Here is a 26968-nt window from a genome sequence, read left to right on the forward strand (position 1 = left end):
AGCTGACACAAGTTAATATAAATGAGTTTGCACATGGGGTGCATGAGAAAGCATGGATTGACCTTTTATATATATATATATATATATATATTGTGATAGAAGCACTGGAAAAGTTGTGGACGGCATATATGTGTGTCCCAGATTTCTCACATCTTTTAAACCCCCAGGAAAAGTCTGTTCTGCTGAACAGATTTGAATCTCGGTTTTGGTGAAAAGCCGGAATGGGTCCTGGGGGTGTGGAGAGGAGAGGGCTCCATCCACAGGCCACTCCGGGTGTTGGGCCTGTCAGCCTGGTAGCAGGCTCATTAGGGCTTGCACCTGGAAATGGCTGTTAAAAGCTGGGTTTAGTTCTGGCTGAGTGTCTCACACCTGGGAGAGCAGGCCCGCAGGCTAGCTTGCTCTGAGACATTGTTTCTTCGCATATCCCCATTCAACTTAACACATGCCAGAGCCACCTCTCACTTCCATCCATACAAACACACCAAACCCCAACACAGCACACGATTAATCTGCCCGCACCACGTGACCACCGCTGACCAATCACAGCTGGTCACGATCCCCATAGCAGCTGCACACGCAACCCAGTACACCAGCCCCAGCATACACACCCACACCAGCACAGCACACAATTGGCTGCCCGCACCACGTGACCGCTGCTGACCATTCACAGCCGGTGACGATCCCCATAGCAGCCGCACACGCAACCCAGTACACCAGCCCCAGCAGACACACCCACACCAGCGCAGTACACTATTGGCTGCCCAAACCTCGTGACGCCGCTATCACCTTTCAACAGGCTCAGTATGACACAACCACCCACGACTTATCAGACACACAGGCCACACCCACTCCAAGCCCTGATTGGCCATCCCCACCACCTAACAACCATAGAACCTGGAAGCTCCACATTTAAACCCTACACGTGCATAGCCACACTTCTTACCTCCTTGAAGAAGGCAGAGCCCCTGCCGAAACGCGTTAGAGATGCCCTACATCCTTACACCACAGCTAGCTTACACCAGAGCTCTTCATCCCCGCGGAGAGCCTTGCTGATTCCAGCCCCCTCTTTACCAACCACCCGCAGGGCCGCGCTAGGTATCACACCTAGCAAAGCCCTGCACAGCCCTCCTGACCGCCACTCCGCCTGCCGAACCCAGGTGACCACGTACCGCCCCCTGAGAGCGACCAACACCAGCTCCACTTGCAGCTGATCGCCCAGCAGCAATCCCAAAGCAATCCACACCAACAGGCACCCACCAGGCAGCGGCAGCAGAACACCAGCAACACAGTGCACCAAGCCCCACAGTCCACCAGCAAGCAGCCATCCCATACAGACCCAGTCCTCATACCGCTGACACTGCAGCACTCATCCCAAGCACCACCGAAAAGAAAACTCAAGAACCAGCTACCAGCACCCCACGCTATCTACACCACCAAACCCTACCGGTAGGTAAGTGACTCCGAGACTTATACTCCTGTGCGGGACGCCGCCAGGGTGTACATCCACAACCGCCACACCCGCTGCTGACCCACCACCCCCCTCCCCCCGAGACATCCTAAGACTGTTGACCAAAGGTCCAGCAGGGGTAACGTGCCGGTCTATTGAACTGCACGGAAAGGTGCCCCCTAAAAGGGTCCACTCACCTCCCCAGTCTCCACCCATAAACACCCCCCAGTGGATCGCTCACCCCCCCTGGGTGCCTGGGACTGAACAGGATCAGCACTGTGACTTTTCCAATAAATTTTTTGGCCCCCAATTCTGTCTCTGTCTTCATTTCCTCACCCACCACCTCTAGTCCAGCCGACCCCCTTCCCTCCCCACACCCCATCACTCCCCACATGACATCGAACACACACATACCACGACAAACTACCACTTTAGCATCACACACATAGGGCGAGCACACCTTCTGAACTCTCTACCCCATTGTTTTGATACAGACCTGTAAGTACTGTGGACGTGAACCTGTTTATAGTGTTCTGATAGTGAGGGAACCTACTGTCTAGTTAGAGCCCAGACGGGCTAGGATTTTGTTTGTGTTTTGTTTATTTATGTACCTGGTACAATAAAGACTGGCTCCAACCACCTTGCACAAGAACTCCAGAATCGTGTCCTGTTTCTTCAGCTGCGGTGTGTGTAAAGAGGGAGTCCTTCTACCCCAGGAAAGGGACCCCTATGCCGACTGTGTCACGTTTGGTGGAGAATGCGGGTACTCACACACTGAAAGTGCAGCAAGGGAAAAAAATTTCCTTTAAAATTTAAAGGAACAGACACGTAATTTTGGAATCCATGAAGGTGGCATAAGCAGATGCTTAGAGAAGCCAGGTTCAGCTTCCAACCTGCACCTAAAGACAACATGGAGGACATTGTTAAGGTCTTGCTCCAAGCTACGGCAGCTCAGCAGGAAACGAACAAACTTCAGCAGGAAGCTACCATAGCTCAGCAGGAATCCACCAATGTGCAATTGTTGGCCTTGGAGACAGCCCAGAGGCAACAACAAGTCACCCTTGAGGAAACCTGCCAGGCCTTAAAAGAGGTAGTACAACACCTAGTAGCCCAGTCTGGAGATCCATCCACTGACCCTCCAACCCACACTCGCTCCATACACGCCAGTCATTTTTTACAGAAGGTGACTCAAAGTGATGATGTGTAGGCATGTCTCATAGCATTTGAGAGAACCACAGAAAGGGAGAGTTGGCCCAAGGAACAGTGGGCAAGTCTTGTGGCACCCTTCCTGTCTGGAGAACCACAACTATGATTTGTGCCTGGCTGATGCAAAGGACTATGAAAAGCTAAAATGGGAGATCCTAACTCGCTTGGGGGTCACCTCATTTGTTCATGCCCAACGAGTCCACCACTGGGAGTTCCAAATGGAAAAGCCTCAATGTTCACAGATGCATGACCTCGTCCATCTAACCACAAAATGGCTACAGGACCACAGATCGTGGAAAGAGTCGTGATGGACCGGTACCTGCGATCGCTACCTGCATCTCTGCGCAAGTGGGTGAGCCATGCAGACCCTAAGTCCGCAGACCAGCTAGTTGAACTGGTGGAGAGGTACATGGCAGCTGAGGAGCTGTTGAGTCTGCCCCATGAGCCACGATGGCGCATCGGCGAACTTCCATCGACACTGGTAAGACTGTTCCAGGAGAAAAGGGTGCTGGGCAATGGAATTTACTTAAGACTGAGGGTGTGGAACCTGGAGATAGGCCAGCCAGGCCAGGAAGGTTCCTACCCCGCAAAAGACTAGATTATAATGTGATTCAGTGTTTCCGATTTGTTGGTTTCGGCCATATTGCGGCTAATTGTTCGCTTACCTCTGAACCTATGCAATGTAATACTGCTCGTATCAACCGCAGGATGTCTTTCTTTGCACAGCCAGCCTGTACTGCTGATAGGCAGGCTGAGACAGATAAGCACATGTGTGTACTCACTTTAGAAGGCAACCGAGTAGAGGCTCTGTTAGATCCTGGTAGCCTGGTTACACTTATGAAAGCTGAACTGGTGAACCCCTTGAAGCATAAGGGGAAAACTGTTGGTGTGACCTGCATACATGGGGATACTATGCATTATATTACTGCAGAAGTGAACATCGAGACACCATGTGGTTCCACGATAGTCTCTGTAGGTTTGGTACATGGCTTAATGTATGATGCAATATTGGGAAGAGACTTTGGGGGTCATTCAGACCCGCTCGCGAGCGGCAGTACACTCGCAAGCAGGTCAATGTTCCCCACTGCGCATGCGCACGATGGAGGGAGCTCCGTCGTGCGCATGTGCGAGACCCAGGGAGCGACGGGCTTTCCATCGCTCCGGGTCTCGCACCAAAGGGGGCGTGCTGTCGATGTTGATTGACAGCACACCCCCTTTGGTGGGCGTGCTGGGGGCGTGCCTGCCAGATGGAGGCATTCCCATGGGAACACCTACCGTCTCAAGCCGGCCCCACTGACATCACTAGTGATGTCAGTGGGAGTGATTTTGGCTCTGATAGAGCCAAAATCACTCCTGGGCTTGCAGCAGCGAGACCCTACTGCAGGGTCTCCGTCGCAAGCCCGATGGTCGCGATGGTCAAGACCATCGCGACCATCATCATGGACGCTCGCATAAGCTGTGGGTGGTAACCCACAGCTATGCGAGCGTCCATGAGGATGCTCCAAAAAAAGGTACGAGGGCCCAGATTCAGAGCGAGCGCTCTGGTCAGAGCGTTCAGCTCTGAATCAGGCCCTTTGCTCACTTCTGGAAGTTGTGGGAAAGCCGATTGTGCACAGAGGTAAATCACCCTGACCCATTTGAGAAGGTTACTGGTATAGTTGCAGAGGAAGTTTCTTCAGAGTCAGAGATGTTCCCTTTTTCTAGTATGATTGGCGAACTAGAGAATGCAGAGCATGATGGTGGCTCGCCAACTGATGTGCCTCCCACTGAGATGGGAAGTGTTGTTGAGCCAGTTAATTGTCTGCCAGATTTAGAGGTCAGAAGAGAGGTCTTTGCCGTGGAGCAGTTAAATTACCCTACTCTGGTAAAAGCCAGGGAGAATGTCAAGGTGATCAATGGTAAACCCTTAGACCCTGATAGTCCTTTGTCATATCCTCACATGGCAGTATGTTGGGATTTTTTGTATCAGGTGACTAAGAAAGGGGAAGATATTGTGGAACAATTAATAGTTCCCAAAGCATACAGAAGAACAGTGTTAGATCTGGGTCATGGTCATATAACGGCAGGTCACCTAGGGGTAGAGAAAACCACTGAGTGAATTTTGCAGAGGTTTTTCTGGCCCAGGGTCCAAAAAGAGGTATCTGACTATTGTGCATCGTGCTCTGAATGTTAGTATCATGCTCCAAGACCACATTTTAAAAGTCCACTAGTCCCATTACCCATTATTGAGGGGCCATTTCAAAGAATAGCTATGGATTTGGTTGGACCCTTAATGAAGTCTGCCCAGGGCTATCAATATATTCTGGTGATAATGGATTATGCTCCCAGGTACCCGGAAGCGATACCGTTGTGCAATACGTCAACCAAGACCATTGCTAGAGAGTTAGTCCATGTCTTTAGCAGGTTGGGAATACCCAAGGAAATACTGACTGACCAAGCTACCCCATTTATGTCAAAAGTCATGAAAGAGTTGTGCCGCCTGTTCAAAATCGAATAGATAAGGACTTCGGTCTATCACCCCCAAACCGATGGGTTAGTCGAGAGGTTTAACAAGACGTATGCTAAGAAAAGTAGTCGACAAAGATGGTAGAGAATGGGATTACTTGTTGCCTTATTTGTTGTTGGCCATAAGAGAGGTTCCTCAATCCTCCACCAGGTTTTCACCTTTCAATTAGTTATATGGTAGACACCCAAGGGGGTTACTAAACATTGCCAAAGAGATGTGGGAGGGGCAGTCCAGTCCATATAAAACCGTTATTGAGCATGTTTCCCAAATGCAAGAAAGAATTGCTGCTGTGGTGCCGATAGTGAGATAGCACTTGAAACAGGCCCAAAAGGCACAGCAGAGGGTATACAACCACAATGCTCGGTTACACCTCTTTGCTCCTGGGGACAGAGTGTTGGTGTTGGTTCCCACAGTAGAAAGTAAACTTTTAGCTAAGTGGCAAGGACCCTTTGAAATTGTAGAAAAAGTGGGGCAGGTTAATTACAAAGTCTACCAGCCGGAGAAAAGAAAACCAGAACAGATATATCATGTAAATCTTATAAAACCCTGGAAGGATAGAGCAGCTCTGGCAGCTGTCCGAGCCCCTCCAGTAAACCCAGGGCTCTTGGTTCCCGAAGTGACAGTGGCAAAAACCCTGTCAGCAGTTCAACAGCAGGAAGTTAAGGAATTTCTGATCAGAAATAGGGTGCTTTTTTCTGACATACCAGGAAAAACCACGGTCATTAAACATGACATAATCACTGACCCAGGGGTTAAGGTTAACCTAAAGCCTTATAGGTTACCAGAAGCCCAAAGAGAATCAGTATCGAAAAAAAATACAAAAAATGTTAGTTGGATGTAATTGGAGAATCGCATAGTGAGTGGTCAAGTCCCATTGTGCTTATTCCAAAGCCCGACGGGAGTGTGCGTTTCTGCAATGACTTCCAGAAATTGAACAGTGTGTCAAAGTTTGATGCCTACCGAATGCCTAGGGTGGATAACTAAGCTAGGGACAGCCAGATATTTAACCACTCTTGACTCCACCAAAGATTATTGGCAAGTGCCGTTAACTGAGAATGCCAAAGAAAAGACAGCTTTTTCTTCACCGGAGGGGTTGTTTCAATACAAGATGTTGCCCTTTGGGCTACATGGGGCAGCTGCTACCTTTCAAAGAATGATGGACAGGATTCTAAGGCCCCATAGACAGTATGCTGCTGCTTATCTGGATGATGTGGTCATTCATGGTCCTGATTGGCAGTCTCACTTGCCCAGAGTACAAGCAGTGTTCGACTCCATCTATAAGGCAGGTTTGACAGCCAACCCAAAAAAGTGTTGTCTAGGGATGGAAGAAGAAAGTATCTTGGATACACCATTGGCAGAGGTTTGATAAAGCCACAGCTTAATAAGATTGAGGCAATACAAAACTGTCCACGACCTCTGAATAAGAAGCAGGTGAGAGCCTTCTTAGGGATTACTGGGTATTATAGGAGGTTTATACCCAATTTTGCCACCATTGCAGTCCCACTGACTGACCTTACCAAAGGCAAACAGAAAGTCCTGGTGAAATGGAGCCCTGAAGCAGAGAAGGCTTTTCAGGAGTTGAAAAGAGCATTGTGTTCCCAACCAGTTCTGATGACTCCTGATTTTGTCAGGTAGTTTGTTTGTGCAAACTGATGCGTCAGAAGTAGGTATAGGAGCAGTCCTGTGCCAGAGCAAGGAAGGTGAGGAATACCCTATTTTTTACCTAAGCAGGAAATTAAATGTACATGAGAGAAACTATGCTACAGTTGAGAAGGAAGCGTTGGCCATAAAATGGGCATTGGAAACTCTCAGGTACTATTTGGTGGGAAGGAAATTCAGGCTGATCACTGACCATGCCCCGTTGAAGTGGATGTCAGAGAACAAAGAGACCAATGGGAGAATAACTAGGTGGTTCTTGGCATTACAAAACTTTACATGTTTGGTAGAACACAGGCCAGGAAGCCAGCTGGCCAATGCAGATGCTTTGTCATGCATTCATTGTTTGGGGGCTGCAGTTGTTCTGCCCCACAGGTCAAAACAAAGGGGGGGGGGAATATGTGATAGAAGCACTGGAAAAGTTGTGGATGGCATATATGTGTGTCCTAGATTTCTCACATAAGTCTTTTAAACCCCCAGGAAAAGTCTGTTCTGCTGAACAGATTGGAATGTCGGCTTTGGTGAAAAGCTGGAATGAGTCCTGGGGGTGTGGATGTGAGGAGAGGGAGAGTTCCATCCACAGGCCACTCCGGGTGTTGGGCCTGTCAGCCTGGTAGGAGGCTCATTAGGGCTTGCACCTGGAAATGGCTGTTATAAGCTGGGTTTAGTTCTGGCTGAGTGTCTCACACCTGGGAGAGCAGGCCCGCAAGCTAGCTTGCTCTGAGACGTTGTTTTGATACAGACCTGTAAGTACTGTGGACGTGAACTTGTTTATAGTGTTCTGATAGTGAGGGAACCTTCTGTCTAGTTAGAGCCCAGACGGGCTTTGATTTTGTTTGTGTTTTGTTTTATTTATGTACCTGGTACAATAAAGACTGGCTCCGACCAGCTTGCATGAGAACCCCAGAATCGTGTCCTGTTTCTCCAGCTGCAGCGTGTGTAAAGAGGAAGTCCATCTACCCCAGGAGAGGGACCCCTATCTCGACTGTGTCACTATATATATATATATATATATATTACCACCAACATGATTGGACACACTAGATCACATGACCGTACATTATTTTCAAAGGACCACACACTTCACATACTTCCCACTGTTAACAAAACCTCATAACAAAGCCACAGCAGTATCACTCCACAAGTGTAAACAATAACATCTCTCACAGAGACACTGCTCAGAGAACAGCAGCACATCACTGCCTTACTGACAGAAATACACATCACTGTCTCATTGACATAAATACACGTACCTGACAATAACATTTCAAGAAATGTCAAAATTACTACATAACTCAAAGGACCTGACATCAATCCTCACCAAAGATGATTGGTACAATGATGATCTAGTCAAAGAACTTGAACAGGACTTACCTGAGCAGCCACTTCAGAATCCAGCAGAGCTAACAGTGAGTAGTCATGGCAGCCTTGACCCTGAAGAAGAAGGAAGGAGGAAGCCGCTGATATTCTGCAGGCGGAGAAACGCGTAGAGAAGCATTAGACTGCTAGCTGACTCAACCGGACTACTGGCGGTGCACACCGAGGACTGGCTAAATATCATTGAGCTCTCAGATCACCGATGGGTGACCGCATCGGGCGGATTACTCATACCATTGTATATGCACGTGTCCGCAGAGAGCCAAGAGACAAGTCCTAGCTGGCTGGGTGGATTCGGGCAGGATTGTGAGTCATACCATTTAAAACTAGCATGCATGCTTAACTGGTATATATTTTTCTCTACATGTAGCATATTGCTACTGCACAAAATCCACGGCTTTGCAGTCTTTACTTTAGTTGGAGTGGCTTATCCTACGTATGGCCACCTTTTTTTGGGACAATTTCATTATTAATTATATCCTGTTTTAGAAAGGAGTTTTATCAGATTTGGAGCTGAGAATTTCTCACAATAACCTAAACTAGAACGGTGCTGTACTAATCCTCTGTTGAGGAATTACGGAGCTTTGGCAATATTGTTTCTTCTGAAGCAACAGACATTGGGCCTGATTCAGAGCCGTTCGCTATTTGCGGTCGTTCGTTCAAAAACAAGGGGTGGCTATTCAAATGATCAGTTCGCAAATTGCAGTCTGTTCACACCTCTAAGTCTGAATGAGCGAGCAAAACATACGCTCGTTTATTTGTTAAAAACGCCCCCTGGCCGCACGCACCATATGTCATGTCCGCTATTTATTAGATTAATCGAGTACATCGACCAGCGTATGAACTGCTCGCTATTCTTGTGGTTGGTTTTTGCTACCACAATCTTGCGAGCAGTTCTGGCTATAAAATAACCCAGTGACGTGGTCAATGACGCTGCTGTATTAATTATGCACACCCATAAAACGCCCGTTTTGACCTTTAAGCACGCCTGCGTTCGGATCTCCACTCCCCATTTTCAAGCACCTTCCCCTGTTACCACCCACATACGCCTCATTCTGTCACTCAAAATAGCAGGCATTCGCTATATTGCGAGCACATGAATTTCGGCCGCACTGACTGGTTCGCGCATGCGTATAACGATCCGTACGCATGCGCAGATGTGCGAACATCGCTCGGAACGAGCGTACTGCCGCTAGCGAGTGGCTCTGAATGAGGGCCATTGTTTCCTATTGCAGCAATATATACCGTTTATCCAAATTCAAGTGTGGCTTACGGCTTATGGAAACAAGCCACCATTGAACTATTAAGAGTTGAGTAATGGTGTCTATCTCTTATGATCATATGTTCTAGAGTTAAACTCAGAAGGGCACATCTGTGCCAGTATTATTCATATTTTGCATTGGCTGCTATTTTGTGCTTATTGAGCATTATCATTTATTTATTATTTTTTATTTTCCATGTGTCTATACATTTTTCTGCTTATATTTATGCCATTTTAATATGTTTTGAATTTTATTTTTCTGTTTATTAATTATTAAATTTTATGCTGACTAGCGCCTGTGTCTTTTGAACCTGAAGAAGCATTATGCACTTCCTGCCAGTACAATTCACTGTTCAACACATACTTTCTTTCCAAAATGAACCACTCATGGGTTCTATTTATCATCACTTGATTTCTACAAAAGCAGGAGAAAATGCAATAGTACAAATTAAGTATTCAGGCCAATTAATCAAGAATGTAAAGCAGGAGATATCACAGATATCTCCTACTTAACTTCCTCTCACGGAATAGCCCGCTGCCCCCATACACTAGTATGGGGACAGAATTCATCAAGCTCCAAAAATACAATGTTTGCTCCTGCTCCAGGCTCATAAACCACTCCTTTCCTAATGGAAGGAGTCCTGGGTTGCGAAGAGGGATTCTTTCGGATTCTTACACCCCTGTCCAGGTCCTTCTGCCGGACGTCGGGGCTCTTGTGCGCATGTGTGACCTGTAGGTCACACATGCGGACTAGTGTCACTGCTCCAAAAGGAGCATTGAAGCTGCTCGCGGGGACAGTTTATTTTCAGATAAGCTGTCTCCGCAACGGAGCAATGATGAATTTCTCCGGCGTCCACGACGAGTTAGACTACGATATTTAACATCATACTCCTTAAAGTGACAGTAGTCATTAATGCCCAACCGTTTAAACAGCCAATTCTGAAAGTTGAATTGTTATATTCACTCACACTGTTATCCAGTTACATGTTTAATCATTAAAAATAATTCAAATTAAACTGACTATTCTGAACTTTTTTATCTCCTATTCTGTATTTTCACCCTACATCAGCTCCACGTAGAACTATTTTTGTCACAACATTTTATAGGATATATACAAAATTTTATTGGATATATATACCACTCTTTGGTGTGTGGTCACGCTCTGATAAATGCACACCTTGGGTGACCGAACACACAAGAGTGGTATATCGTGTTACATATATAACGATTAGTATTGATGTACTGTATGAATTCTATTAGGTTTGTTGCAGAATAAATCACAGTAATGTTGTTGTTATTATTATACATACTGTATATTTATATATTATGTTTCTCAACAAGGAGTAATTCTGTATTATAGCAATATTTTTCTTTTAGTTGTAGTTCTTTCAGACAGCTCACTGCTTTGATTGTTAAGGCCTTAATGTGTTGTTTAGCTCTTTATAGTTAGTTATTATGTAGCTCAATTTGATCGATGGCTATAGATAGAGTTGGTTATAGATGGATGCACCTGCTTTGTCAGGTTGAAAGTGATTTAGATTATTAATGAGGATGTGACTGCTGAACAAATTACAGTATATGTGTCTGTAAACTAGTCATACGAAAAGTTTAATTATATAAATATCCGGTATGAGATTGGTTATTCGTAAAGTAATTAAAAATTACATGTTATTGTAATCATTACTTATGAATGAGTAGATTTTACAAGTAATACATTTTCTCATTGTAAATGTCCTGTTTCTTTTAGTACTTTAATGTATGTTTAGGTATATAGTTGAAATATTTTGATAAAGGTTAATAACAGCACATTCTACAATGATATGATTCACACTTTAAGATTCTTTAATCTATATAATAAAGTTTACATCTTTTAACTATTAAGACATCTTTTAAATATTGAAATAGTGTTACGTTGGTATTGGTTAGTATCTAATACATTACTTATTATCATTAGCGAGTATTGTTTTACTTTATGAGTTGATTATATAATTTTTGTTAAACTAATGAACTATTTCTTTAGTTTAATGTTTCTAAATATTATTACAGTAGTATAAATATCAATACTATTGTTACCATGGACATTTATTTAATTGTGGCATTGTGAACTTAACATATTACTATTACTACAGTACTCTACAGAGGTTCTAAATATTTTGTTACTAGTATATTGGACCCATAATTCGCTGGGAAGCAAAATGCATAGAATATTAGCTCTATATAGGTAACTTATTTTTTTAAATGTCTTCCTATCTCTCTCCCCCTATGTTTGAGCTCTGACTCCCTATCTTAATCAATCTTGGTCTCTTTCTCCTATCTGAGATAGTCTCTCTTTCTCTGTCTCTCTCTGTCTTTCATCCCCTCTCCCACCTCTCTTCCAAGTACCACATTGTAACTAGGGATGTGCGCCGCACCGACCCCCGTGTTTTAGTTTTCGTTTTGGATCTGTATCTCACTCAAGGTTTTGGATCTGGATTTGGTTTTACAAAACCATCCTTGCGTGTTTTGGTTTTGGATTTGGATTTTTTCTAAAAAATCATAAAAATTGCTGAAATCACATAATTTGGGCCTGTTGTTCCTACAGTATTATTAATCTCAATAACATTTATTTCCAGTCAATTGTGACCACCTCGCAGCTCACAATAATGATTTGATCCAGTTTAGGCCAAAAGATTGCATCAAGCTAGCTGGCTTACTAAGCTAAGCGACAGCTGTGGGCAGCACTAACATGTGGCAGTTCAGCTTCCAACATCGCACAGCGTGGCACTCCAGTGGTAAACAGGATGGCAGTTTAATAAACTATAAAATTAAAAATGTCAGGCAGCAATGCACCAAGAGCACATAATGCAAAGAAAAGAGGTGCAAGATGAAATTGTCCTTGGGCCCTTCCACTCACCCTTATGTTGTCATGCACAGTTTAACAAACCAATCACTTCAGCGACAGGGACTGCCAATTGGGGCTGAAGAGATTGGTTTGTTTGGGCCCCCACAAAGCCAGCTACCAACAGGCAGCTGACATTGCTGGCAATGATCTCTCAGTGCACAAATTGGCTTTACAGAGGTAAGATGTTGTCGCCATCATAATCCGATTCCTCACCCTCATAAATGTGTACAGTACATCATCTTCACTCAATAGTAATTCCTACCCACTGGAATCCACCATTACAGCCTCAGGTGCCTCTGTAATATTTGGACGTAATTGGTGGTAAAGGACTTCTTTGTGGCATTTGTAGTTCATTTTGATGAACAGCATCTTTTTCACATTTTTAGGAAGTAGCCTCCTATGCTGATAGCTGACAAGGTTCCCGGCTGTGCTGAAAACTCTTTCTGAGTACACACTGGGGTGTGGGCAGCTCAAGTAAAGCAAAGTCAGTTTGTGCAAGGGCCTCCAAATTGCCTTTTTTTCCTGCCAGTAGCCAAACAGACTGTCTGACATGCCTACTTGGATGCTATCATTAAAATAGTCCACAGCCATTCTTTGAATGGTGATCATAACAGATGGAGTCACAGTAGAGATCTTATTAATTGTAGCCAATTCTTTTAGACCTGACCAGATGTCAAAACATGGTTGTGTTGACTCACCTGCCTCACCAGTAGGTAATTTTTTGGGGAAAGTTTAGTTTTTTCTTGGCTGCTGCACTTGCTGGAGAACCGAAGGAGGAGCCATCGCTGCATCATTTGACACTAGAGCTGACAATTTGCATACCAACAGCTCTTCGAAGAGCCTGACAGCCCTTGGATCCTGGAGAAGCGAATAAGGGGCTTCATGTACAAGTCCGACATACTTAACGGAATCACTTCATTTCAGCGCCTCCTTCAGTTTCTCAAGCTGCTTTTCCAACAGTCTAATTAGGGGAATTATCTGATTCAATCCAAAACCCGCGAGAATCCTACAGCTGGATGATCAGGTTTTGCCTTGTTTTGGGATCCGAGTCAGGAAGGAAAATCCGAGCCAGACTCAGATTCCGGCCCGGATCCTGAGGTTCGGACTCGGAAACCAGGCCCAGATCGTGAAGTTGGGGTGGGTCCGGTTCTTTGAGAACCGGATCCGCTCATTTCTAATTGTAACAGCTCAAAAACACATAATGACTTTCAAACAAACATTAAAATATGTACAATGGCTTTGTTCACTATAAATTCTTATCATTAGCTTCTCACTTCACTCTACAGATGCCTATGAATAGTATTTTTGTATGAAATTGAATGCATCAAGATCATGTGTCAGCCTATATGATCTGTCCAGTGGGGATATGAGCATGCAGGCTCCTATAGAGAAAACATGCAGCACTCCATTTGCTGAAATGCAGCCCTAAACTTGCAAGGAACCTCCACCATGCTTCACTGTTGCCTGCAGACACTAATTATTGTACTGCTCTCCAGCCCTTCAGCAAACAAACTGACTTCTGTTACAGCCAATATTTTAAATTTTGACTCATCAGTCCAGAGCACATGCTGCCATTCTTCTGCATCCCAGTTCCTATGTTTTCATGCATAGTTGAGTTCCTTGGTCTTGTTTCTACATCGAAGGTATGGCTTTTGGCCGCAATTCCTCCATGAAGAACACTTCTGGCCAGACTTTTCGGAACAGTAGATAGTTGTACCTGGGTCCCACTGGTTTCTGCCAGTTCTGAGCCAAAGGGCTGGAGAGCAGTACAATAATGAGTGTACACAGGCAACAGTGAAGCATGGTGGAGGTTCCTTGCAAGTTTGGGGCTGCATTTCAGCAAATGGAGTTGGGGATTTGGTCAGGATTAATGGTGTCCTCAATACTGAGAAATACAGGCAGATTACTTATCCATCATACAATACCATCAGGGAGGCATCCGATTGGCTCCAAATTTATTCTGCAGCAGGACAATGACCCCAAACATACAGCCAATGTCATTAAGAATTATCTTCAGAGTAAAGAAGAACAAGGAGTCCTGGAAGTGATGATATGGCCCCCACAGAGCCCTGATCTCAACATCATTGAGTCTGTCTAGGATTACATGAAGAGACAGAAGGATTTGAGCAAGCCTACATCCACAGAAGATCTGTGGTTAGTTCTCCAAAATATTTGGAACATCGTCCTGCCGTGTTCCTTCAAAAACTGTGTGCAAGTGTACCTAGAAGAATTTATGCTGTTTTGAAGGCAAGGGTGGTCACACCAAATATTGAGTTGATTTAGATTTCTCTTCTGTTTATTCACTTTGCAGTTTGTTAATTGATAAAAATAAACTAATAACAGTTCTATTTTTGAAATTTTTTTTACTTTGCAGCATTTTTTCCACACCTGCTTAAAACTTCAGCACAATACTGTATATACAGTCAGGTCCATAAATATTGGGACATTGACAGAATTTTCAGATTTTGGCCTCTATTCACCACCACAATGGTTTTGAAATGAAACAAACAAGATGTGCTTTAACTGCAGACTTTCAGATTTAATTTGAGGGTAATTACATCCAAATCGGGTGAACGGTGTAGGAATTACAACAGTTTCAATATGTGCCTCCCACTTTTTAAGGGGCCAAAATTAATGGGACTATCAACTCAAAAGCTATTTCATGGACAGGTGTGGGCTATTCCCTCATTATTTCATTATCAATTAAGCAGATAAAAGGTCTGGAGTTGATTCTAGGTGTGACATTTGCATTTGGAATCAGTTGCTGTCGACTGTCAATATGAGATCAAAAGAGCTGTCACTATCAGTGAAGCAAGCCATCATTAGGCTGAAAAATGAAAACAAACCCATCAGAGAGAGCGCAAAAACATTAGGTGTGGCCAAATCAACTGTTTGGAACATTCTTAAAAAGAAAGAACGCACCGGAGAGCTCAGCAACACCAGAAGACCATGGAAAACAACTGTGGTGGATGACAAAATAATTATTTTCCTGGTGAAGAAAAACCCCTTCACAACAGTTGGCCAAATCAAGAACACTCTCCAGGAGGTAGATGTATATGTGTCAAAGTCAACAATCAAGAGAAGACTTCACAAGAGTGAATATAGAGGGTTCACCACAAGATGCAAACCATTGGTGAGCCACAAAAACAGGAAGACCACATTAAAGTTTGCCAAACAACATCTAAAAAAGCCATTACAGTTCTGGAACAACATCCTATTGACAGATGAGACAAAGATCAACTTGTACCAGAGTGATGGGAAGAAAAGAGAAGGAAAGGAACTGCTCATGATCCAAAACACCACCTCATCAGTGAAGCATGGTGGTGGTTGTGTCATGGCGTGGGCATGTATGGCTGCCAATGCAACTGGTTCTCTTGTATTTATTGATGATGTGACTGCTGACAAAAGCAGCAGAATGAATTCTGAAGTGTTTCGGGCAATATTATATGCTCATATTCAGTGAAATGCTTCAGAACTCATTGGATGGCGCTTCACAGTGCAGATGGACAATGACCCGAAGCATACTGCAAAAGCAACCAAACAGTTTTTTAAGGCTAAAAAGTGGAATGTTATGCGATGGCCAAGTCAGTCCCCTGACCTGAATCCGATTGAGCATGCATTTCACTTGATGAAGACAAAACTGAAGGGAAAATGCCCCAAGAACAAGCAGGAACTGAAGACATTTGCAGTAGAGGCCTGGCAGAGCATCACCAGGGATGAAACCCAGCGTCTGGTGATGTCTATGCGTTCCAGACTTCAGGCTGTAATTGCCTGCAAAGGATTTGCAACAAAGTATTAAAAAGTGAAAGTTAGATTTAGGATTGTTTAGTTTGTCCCATGACTTTTGGCCCCTTAAAAAGTGGGAGGCACATATAGAAACCGTTGTAATTCCTACACCGTTCACCTGATTTGGATGTAATTACCCTCAAATTAAATCTGAATGTTTGCAGTTAAATCACATCTTGTTTGTTTCATTTCAAAGCCATTGTGGTGGTGAATAGAGGACAAAATATGAAAATTCTGCCAATGTCCCAATATTTATGGACCTGACTGTGTATATATATATATATATATATATATACACAGTGCATATATATATATATGTGTGTGTCTGTATGTGTCTGTATGTGTATATGTGTATATATATATATATATAAATCCAGTATGGTCCGGCACTCACGCAACAAAATGAACTGCGCCAGGTGCCCTCGTCATGCAAAAAAGCAACATGTATATACAAACGGATGCGGCACTCAGAGCTGATAAAAAATGGGATACACACACGCTGATAAAGTCAACGTTTCATTCTGTACTAGAATTTCGTCAGGAATAACACAATAAACAATAACACATCTTACCTTATACCACACCATACAAAGTGACTGGCTAACATCCACCGGAACTCCAGATCCCGGGGGCGCACCACAATGACGTCATCGCGCATCAGCGCGACGCACTTCACAACACATCCATCACCATGGTAACCACCCGAACAGTGCACTAGACATAAAAGTAAAAGATTGCATAATCACGGCATAACTCAGTAGATACTTAAATGCATGTTAAGAGCTATATCCAGAGACATACTGAAAACAGTAAAAGAATAAACAACTAACAGAAAGAAATAATATATTATAACATCAACATAGGTAACGATAACATTGTTTGTAAACAGGCTAATGGAAGCATCTCTTTTTAACCCTCTAGGGACAATGACATCTAGGTAATGTATCCATAAAGATTCTCGCCTAAGTAAAACATATTTCTATCACCTCCACGCCTCAGAAGGGGTACATGGTCGATCATACGGTACCGGAGGCTGGCTAAATTATGCCCTGCCTCTTTTGTCTTTACTTTTATGTCTAGTGCACTGTTCGGTTACCATGGTGATGGATGTGCTGTGACGTGCGTTACGCTGATGCGCGATGACGTCATTGTGGTACGCCCCCGGGATCTGGAGTACCGGTGGATGTTAGCCAGTTACACTGTATGGTGTGGCATAAGGTAAAACTCTGGAGATTGAATATAGTGAAAAATCTGAAAATTAATTGTATTAGTAAAATATCATATAAATATGACAAAAGTGTTGTGTGCATATAACTACCACCTATATTGGTGTATAAAAGTGCACTAGTGCATATCACACAAAACACACAAGTATATATTTGCTTAGTTCACAGCAAAAAAGTGCACATTGCTTGTGCAAAAAAACTCCAATAAATATATACCTTATATCCAATAAATACCCCTACCCATAATATAGTGCATGTGCTCGTACGAAAGGACTCTTGGCTTTTGTCCTGACGTCCACACTGTCACTCACGTGGGTTATGTAAAAAGGAGGGAACATAGGTATCAATGAGTAATATATAAAAAAATCACATTTAATAAAACAGCATCTGAAACGTACATCTAAGAACAGAATTTTGAGTTTAGCTGAGTCAGGTCACCAAACGCAGGGTATGGACCACTCCTCACACCAGAAACTCCTCAACGCTTTTTATCAAACTGCCAAATGGACAGACTTTTTCAGGAGGAGGACCGTGTATCGGTATTCGGGTGTCAGCATCTCAACTGATGTTGGGATTCCCGTGTCAGTGTTCTGGCCTGGACTACATCCCGTTGATACAGCATGGAGCTAGTAAGACATTAAAAGGAAGGCCAGGCATATTCTATTGCTTATGCAGAGGATCCCAAACGCCACCATTATATTCCAGGTTTTAAATATATCCATGTTTGAGTCCAGATAGATAAATCAAATTGACTGAGGTACTAATAAGTCACCTCTGCTTAAGCATGGATATCCTTAAATGTGGACTGTAATGGCAAAGGTTGGGAAGTTCTGGCTTAAGGTGCTCATGAAATGATCACCTTGGAATATTACCACTCTTTACTGGAGTGATTATTTTAGCCTTGCACATATGAATCTCTATTGTCTATGCTAATATACTTGTAAAACTGATTTTACAACAAAATTCCTGGTGAAGTACTTCCTGTGAGTGATCTTGGAATGCAGTTAGCTAATTTATGTGTACTGTAGAGGTTTGTTATAGGGAGTTTGTGACTGATAAACTCAGATCGTTATTGTCTAATCATTATTTTGGTATGCAAACTTATTGTTCGCTTTAATATATTTTATGTTATGTTATTGTCTTCTTTTAGTAAGCTTTAATTTAAGACCCAATTCTGTGTTGGATAAATGAAAATACTGTGTACAGTTTTTGTGTACCTATATTGGGCATGCAACCATGGGTGTAACTACCATAGGTGCAATAGGTGCAGCTGCTCTGGGACCCAGAGTTAGGGGGGTCCATCTTTCTTATCAAAGTTAAATGTGATATATACATTTTTCACTATTGGGTGGTATACAGGGGCCGAGCCATTCGTGTCAAATCAACACACTTTATGTTGAAATTTTAACTCACAAGCTCAGGTTTTGTTCAAATTTGGTATTTGGTATATGGAGAGTATATATGTAGTCTAAGAAAAATACAAAATTTTATTTAAATATCTCATTCCGTTTCAAAATTTAATTTAAGTATTTTTTTAAAAATCTGTCAAAAATGCACAACCAGCATATTTTCAAATCGCCATAGCAGCTCTCCAAATTAAGCTAGAGAGGTTGGAGTGGGGTCATTTTACTGTGTTTGTATTTTAATTTTTGTAAATTCTCTTAATTATTTTTTGACAATCTCAACATGTGAGAAAATACATTTAATTCAAATATTGAGTGTTGGGCTAATATTAGTTGTTCCCTCATATAATTGGTTTTAAAAGTAGGCCGTGATTTTTTTCAAACGCCTACTCCTGCTTAAAATAATTTTTAACTATGAACCCATTATCCCCCCACTTTATAATTTTTTCAAACATTTAACATTAGTATAGACTATTTCCAGAAATGTTTTTAACTTTTTTGTCGATAATAATCATGATCAAATATTTCAGTTTGAATTTGGAAACAGTTTTCCCTCACAAAACCTATTGTGTTGTATATCATAGGAGAGGGCATAAAAAACACAGAAAAATTACCCCACCTCTCTAGCTTAATTAGGAGAGCTGCTATGGCGATTTGAAAATATGCTGGTTGTATGTTTTTGACAGATTTTTGAAAACTTTACAGCCATATTTTGGAAACGACATGATATATTTAAATAATATTTTGTATTTTTCTTAAATCACATAAATACTCTCCATATACCAAATTTTATCAAAATCTGAGCTGGTGAGGTAAAATCAGTGTGTTGATTTGACACAGAATGACCCGGCACTTACAAACTTTTGCTATGGGACCTACAAATATCTAGTTATGCCCTTGCTTACAACCCTTTAGATTCAGCTGCTTTTGTATTAATTTAGATAAGGAGCACAAAATGGAAATCTCTTTCATTACCCTCTCTCGTAAGTTTAGTAAGTTTACTGCCTGAACTTTTTTTTTTTTTCTATATAATATTTTTATTGAGATCTACAAAATAAACAGGATTACATGGTATCATTGCGATATTCTTTTTGTGAGAAAACAGAATGCCCATATTAATAACAATACCATGTAATCAAGAGACATAAGAATATAATGTGAACATCAAATAAACAATCACTGTTATCACACATAAAAATAAACATTTTCCAGTTTACTTGGTTGCAAAACATTAAACATTGTTCCATGAGCTCTGGGCCAGGGACACCAAAAATAAATAATTGAAATCAATCATCTAAAGAAGGGATAGGAAACATCAGGCACGGGGGCAGTATAAGGCCCCAGGAATCATTTAGTCTGGTCCTCTTAGCTTTTTTATGCTAGCCTCATCTGGAGAGCAGGGTGCCTAGAATGGCGAACTGCATCCAGAAACTATGCAGCAGTGCCGTCTGGAGCATCCTTAGGACGCTTCAGACAGTCACACCGCTGCCCTTACTGTTCTCCGGAGCATCCTCAGGATGCTCCGGGCATTGCTGTAATCACTGGCTATTGTGATCCCGTCCCGTGTCACGTCACATGGAGGTGGCATGGCCTGCACCAGGCCCGCAAATAATGTTATATACTGTATATCAAAATGGCCCTCAGCAGAAAAAAGGTTCCCCACCCTTGGTCTAAAGAGACAGGCGGGTCCTGTGCTGCCAACCTAGTAAAAACCAAGTAGTATTTTTTGCCTGAACTACTTATAATTTATTTAAACTTTCCCCTATCAGGTTGATGGAATCCTGCTTGACATGGCACATGATACTGAATATGAATTTACTGTTGTGGATTGCACCAAGATGGAAATGGGAATACTTGATGTTCTCAAGGTTGGATCTGTACCTAAAATAAAGGTAACTGTTATTTCAAATCATAAGTTGAAATATAATCCTCCAATTTTTGTGAGGAAAAAATTACAGCAGAGATTGATTCTTGTACTATGTAACTGGATACTTCAACTTTGTATAGGGAGAAGGGGATGATGATATCTTAAGCACTGGTGGGACTACTGACAGAATCACTTGTATAGTAGATGTATTCCAAAATAAGTATACTATGTGGGTCAAAATCCCAAGAAGTCCCTCGAGAGTTGTATTATATGAGAAGAAAAAGAAAGAGAAAGATACTCTCTTTTTGTGGGGCACTCAAACTACTATAATATATAAAACTTAGCTTTTAATATGTATGCTATTAAAATAATGAAATAATGTGACAAACATCTATATGTGAACACTGAAAAAACAAAACAAACACAACATGTAATCTGGGCCACAGTAGGTCCAGTTATGAGTGACTGATAAGAGATAGGGAAAAAAGTTTTATATATATCCGATCTCTAAATCCCAATATGGGTCAGACACAAAAATTATGACACTGTGGTCAAAAAGGCGAAAATATGTATATATTGAAGGGGATTTATATAAGGAAATATAAAGGATATCTGCCCTTCAATGTAATAGTCGGTGACTACCTAGTTAACTCCCTGTAAATAGGGGTAGTTCCAAAATTGCTGTCTATACTGATAAATTTCCTATATGAAGCATCATCATATGGGAACAAATGTATAATACCACAATACATGATTTATAAAAATAACATGCGAACAGAAAAATACATAGACCACATAAATTACAGTTGTTCTCCAAATTGCTACCTAAATTGATACATTTCATACATGGAGCATCATCATATGGGAACAAGTGTATAATACCACAATATATGAAATATAACGTGCGAGCAGAAAAATAAAAAAATAAAAAAATTGACCACATGAATTGTAGTTATTCTCCTGGGCACAGTGTATGTATATACATATAAAAAAAAGGCCACCCATTGAGAAAGCCCCCTCCGGCGAAAGACGTGTTTGGGCACTTCAGGGAACACCTTACAACCACCAGACTACCACGAGCTGCAAACACAACAGGTATCTCCTTCTGGGAACAGAGTGCAGAGCGCACCCTCTCTCCTGCCCTGCACTGTTCATTACATCAGGGCACAGCAGGGCTAGCTCTCTGCATGGATGTCCCTCTCTCCTGTACTCTTCCTGATGACTAGCGAATCCCCAGAACCGCTCACCTATGGTTCACTGTGTATCACACACATACCATAGGAAGCAGCATTCTGAGGAATATTAACCCTTCTCACTTTTTTTGTTTTTATTTCTTTTACACTATTGTGTCCTATTCCTCACACTGTTATCTGCTATAGGTACTCTTATTGTGCGGGGTGCAGGAGAGCGAGTCTGCACTGCATTGTCATCAGATTCGCCCTCTAAATGCCATGTCCAACAGCAGATACTTGTGTCCTATTATTTCTAGAAAGCCCCCGCTGCATATAGGGGCGAAACGTGTCAGAGGGATCCCCAGCCACTTTGTTGAGTCCAGGATATCGAGCAGCAATTGACCAGATCGCCCAGGACGCTGGTGTGCCAATCACGTGATAACGCCACTGCTACAGTGTATCTATACAGCGCGGCCGCTGTTACTTTCCATGACACCTCCTCAGTGGAAGGCAGGCTGTTGCTGACACTGGGTCCAAGGCTTGTTTTCAGCCGGAGCTCAAACAGGAAGCCTTGTGGCTATCGAGCACACCAGCAGGGTGAGCATTAACTTTAACTGCTGTTTAGTCTGGCCAGTTCACGAACTGAATATCCAAACAGGACATTTGCAATTTTTTACCTCTATGCACATATGAGGATAATTCATCATCTATCTCAATAGCAGGACAAAATCCTCATCTATATTTCCTTATATGCCTAAACACGGATGGCAGCAGGACTTTTCAATTAAGGGATAGTGGTATTTAACAGATTGAGATAATACCATTATTATATAAGGAACTTTGTATGAGAGCAATTGCTATCAACTTTTAAGCTATCTCAGTATACAATTTTTAGAGGTACTATATGATATATGTAAATTTTTTGTTTCATTTTTATTTATTATGTGTATCATTAAATATATTATGTTTCGTTGATCGAGTCCTGAACAATTTCTGCACAAGCAATGGTTGCTGTGATTTATCTGCCAATTCACATTTTTTAGTTGATTTTTATTAGCGCAGAGGTTTAATATATAGAGTTTTTTCTTTATATATATCTATTTCTTTTTGTTCTATCCCCATGTTTAGGGTGGAATCCGCTCACACAGTGTCCTATGCTTATGCAAGACTCTCTGCAGCAGCCATTTTTCCCATACAATAGTGGAGAGCCTTTCCTCTTTTAAACTATTCTGCTTTCTATCACTCTTGGAATGAAATTGTCCTAAGATCAGTGGCAAACGCAGGATTTCTAGAGAGGGGTTTCCAAATGCTTGATTTTAGAGTGAGTGTGGCCAGTCCATGAAGAGGGTAGAATGTGTACTTATCCAGCTTTATTATGCGTTATATAAAGTGTATTGTGTGTGATAATTCCAGCACGTACAGGACCTGCGATCACAATAAGCCATTAAATGCGGCAGTAAGGCCATCCTGCCTGAGGTGAATGTTTTCATTTTAGATGTGGGCACCATTCCAGAGAATTAGAGCAAGTCCAGGAGGCTAGGAGCAATCTAGCACTGCCCTGGTCATATATGTACATATTGGGCTCTATAGCAGCACATCCCTAACAGTGAATGTTTTCCAGATCTCCTAGTTGGTGCACAGGTGTACTTATTACTAGCTGATACATGCTAAAAGATCCACAGGTAGTGCTAATTATTTCATTTGTGATAGTGAGAATAACATGCAGCACTTGTAAAATTTTATTATATTACTATTTCTATTGTAGTCATGGTGTGGGCTGGTGAGGGGGGTTTCCAGGCAGACGGAAACCCCCCCTGCGTTTGCCTATGAAGATCACGGATATTATATATCAGAAAGCACTATCTATATACACATGTGTATATATATGTGTGTGTGTGTAGTTTTTTATATGTATATACATACACTGTGCCCAGGAGAATAACTACAATTCATGTGGTTAATTTCTTTATTTTTCTGCTCGCACGTTATATTTAATTTATTGTGGTATTATATACTTGTTCCCATATGATGACGCTCCATGTATGAAATTTATCAATTTAGATAGCAATTTGGAGAACAACTGTAATTTATGTGGTCTATGTATTTTTCTGCTTGCATGTTATTTTGATAAATCATTTATTGTGGTATTATACATTTGTTCCCATATGATGATGCTTCATGTATGAAATTTATCAGTATAGACAGCAATTTCGGAACTACCCCTATTTACAGGGAGTTAACTAGGTAGTCACCGACTATTACATTGAAGGGCAGATATCCTTTATATTTCCTTATATAAATCCCCTTCAATATATACATATTTTCGCCTTTTTGACCACAGTGTCATAATTTTTGTGTCTGACCCATATTGGGATTTAGAGATCGGATATATATAAAACTTTTTTCCCTATCTCTTATCAGTCACTCATAACTGGACCTACTGCGGCCCAGATTACATGTTGTGTTTGTTTTGTTTTTTCAGTGTTCACGTATAGATGATTGTCACATTATTTCATTATTTTAATAGCATACATATTAAAAGCTAAGTTTTATATATTATAGTAGTTTGAGTGCCCCACAAAAAGTAACTGGATACTTGTAATGACAGCTGTGAGTCAGGAGCATAGTGAAATATAAACTGTTTATTGAAACAAAAACATAGTCCAGGCAATGCAGAAAAACCAGGAGTGATTGGACTAGAACCAGAGGCTTGAACTGGGCTGGAACCAGTGGTAAACAGAAACTTGAAGGTATGCAAAACTGCATACAAACAATCAGAGCCGGCCCTAACCTATTTGGTGCCCTAGGCAAGATTTTGGCTGGTGCCCCCTAGCAGATAATCCCAGCACACTACACTCTACAGACACTCGCCCTCACCTCTTCAATCATGATACTCAGTTTTCACTTACCTCTTAGGTGTTCCTCCCTTTTCTTTCTTCTTCTTCTTCTTCTTTCTTCCTTTAGGAGTCTGGCCGAGGACATAAAATTGTGATTAATCTGCCCTCATTTAACATATCAATTACATCTCTCTCCCTCTCTCTCTCTCTCTCTCTCTCTCTCTCTCTCTCTCGATAGATATATAGCTACATGGACACACACACATATACAGCACACACACTGATCCAGTTGCTGCCCACCTCACATCACCACATACTACCCCCTTCACTGCCCGCCTCGCTGAACAGTACCCCTCTCCCCTTTCAGCACAGCACCCCTGGCCTCATCCAGTACCCCTTTCCCAGCAGAGCACCCCTGGCCTCATCCAGCACCCCTCATCCAGAATAGCACCCTTGGCTTCATTATGCACCCCTTATCCAGCACAACACCCCTCAATCAGCACAGCACCCTTGGCCTCATTAATTATGCTTCCCTTTCCCAGCACAACACCCCTCAGTCAGCCAGCACAGTCAGCACCCTTGGCCAGGCTGGCATCTATGCACCCCTTTCCCAGCACAGTCAGCACCTCTCAGTCATCCAGCAGTGCCCCTGAGAGCTCAGATAACTTACTTAGGGCCCCGTTATCAATGATGCATAACCCCTTTAACGCTCGCTAAAGGGGGCTATGTCATCCTTTCTGTATTCAACAAACAGCGGTTATCTAAGATGACTGCTGTTTGTCACAGCATTGTTCTCGTCATCTTTAGATTTTTAGATGGCGAGAGTGATGCTGTCCCCATTGCCGGCAATGGGGACCAAGTGTTTCCTTATCAGCTTAAGCAAAGCCTTTCAGGTTCTGCCGGGTCCCCTCCGGGTTAAGTGCCATGCCCATGCACAGACGGACCATCGCACATGCGCATTACACAGAAGCCCGTCGCTGGCATTGTAGGGCTGCCAGCTGCTGAGCAGAGGACCTTGCCGACAAGAAGGACTTTACTGTAACCTGGCGGGTGGGGTAGGCATTGGTAAACACCAGTGGCATTTCAGTTTGTATCACTGCCATACTAAACGAAACAATGTCAGTGATGTTTAGCTCCGTTAATAAATTGGGCCCTTAGACTTACTCTCTTCAGGGCCAGGGAGGCAGTTGTGGCCACCCCTGCTTGTTTTTCCAGCTCCTGGACCGACCCTGCTGGATTTGGTGGGCGCTGGGTGGCTGATGGAGGCGGAGCCGTGAGGAGTGGTAGCGGTTGGACATGCGCAGCATGCCCTCCAATGGCCATTTTACTTGCTGCAGCCCAGTGGCAGAACTAGTAAGTGGTTATATAATAATATAGAGAGCATCGCAGTGACAGCCATATGAAGCAGAGAGCGTTGCAATGAGCTCCATATAATGCAGAGCGCTACAGTGAGAACATCAGTGACCCACATATAACTTATAACACAGATGAACACACCCCTCACACACACATACACATAAAATTAATACACACACATGAACACTACATTAATACACTACCCCACCACATACGGTATTAAAAAACACACTCCAACCACCCTCCTAGAAAAAAAAATATATACCCCTCCCCACTGCATACAGATACCACCTCCCTAGATGACACTGGCACTTACCTGTCCTGGAAGAGGATGTGTAGTCCCTGATGGGCTCCTCCATGGCACAGGATAGGAGAGTAGAAGAGAGACTGTGACAGAGGGCTAGACTGGAGAGGAAGGGGCGGGGACTCTTGGTAAGGGAGAAGGGTCTCAGTCAGGGAAAAGAGGGTGCATGCAAAATAGACAGAGAGGAGGGGGTGGGGACTCGCTGGGAGGTGCTGGTTCTCAGGGGGTCTAGTGACAGACAGACAGCCTGGTCAGGTAGAATGAGGATAAGGACCCCCCACCTCCTCTGGCCAGACTGAGGCCAGACCGCCTCCTTCCTCGGTACGGCCCATGGCCAGCCGCAGCACAGAGTACTGTAATAATAAGTCAGTTTGACTCTTTATTAGTACTGCTGGCTGCAGGCCCTTTCATTGTTGCTGACCCCAGTGCAATGCACCGGCTGCACCGCTGATAGTTCCACGGTACCTGCCACTGAGCCGGAGGATGCCCCTAAGGCATTTCAAATGCCCTAGGCATTTGCCTGGAATGCATATGCCTAGGGCTAGCTCTGCAAGTGGACATTTTTTCATCAACTGACTCCCTTGACCTGAACTCGATACCTGCTGCCTCTACTCTTCATTCTGCATCTAGTACTATCATGGATTCCGCCAAGCCACTTACATATGAGGATGTAGTCCGAGCTA

At 42.8% G+C, this 26968-nt stretch overlaps 1 protein-coding gene across 3 annotated transcripts in view; it reads left to right on the forward strand.

Annotated features, from left to right (window-relative positions):
- LOC148508642 (uncharacterized) overlaps positions 1–26968 on the forward strand; it is a 153654-nt gene that overhangs the window by 123835 nt on the left and 2851 nt on the right. For all 3 annotated transcript variants that reach the window (XM_088444208.1, XM_088444209.1, XM_088444210.1), the window contains one exon: positions 20519–20641. In XM_088444208.1, the coding sequence (XP_088300334.1) occupies positions 20519–20641 (123 nt within the window). The remainder of the gene's footprint in view (positions 1–20518; positions 20642–26968) is intronic.

The sequence above is a fragment of the Taudactylus pleione genome, unplaced genomic scaffold (assembly GCF_031769625.1).
Source record: "Taudactylus pleione unplaced genomic scaffold, aTauple2 ptg000352l, whole genome shotgun sequence".
In the NCBI taxonomy this organism is placed as follows: domain Eukaryota; kingdom Metazoa; phylum Chordata; class Amphibia; order Anura; family Myobatrachidae; genus Taudactylus; species Taudactylus pleione.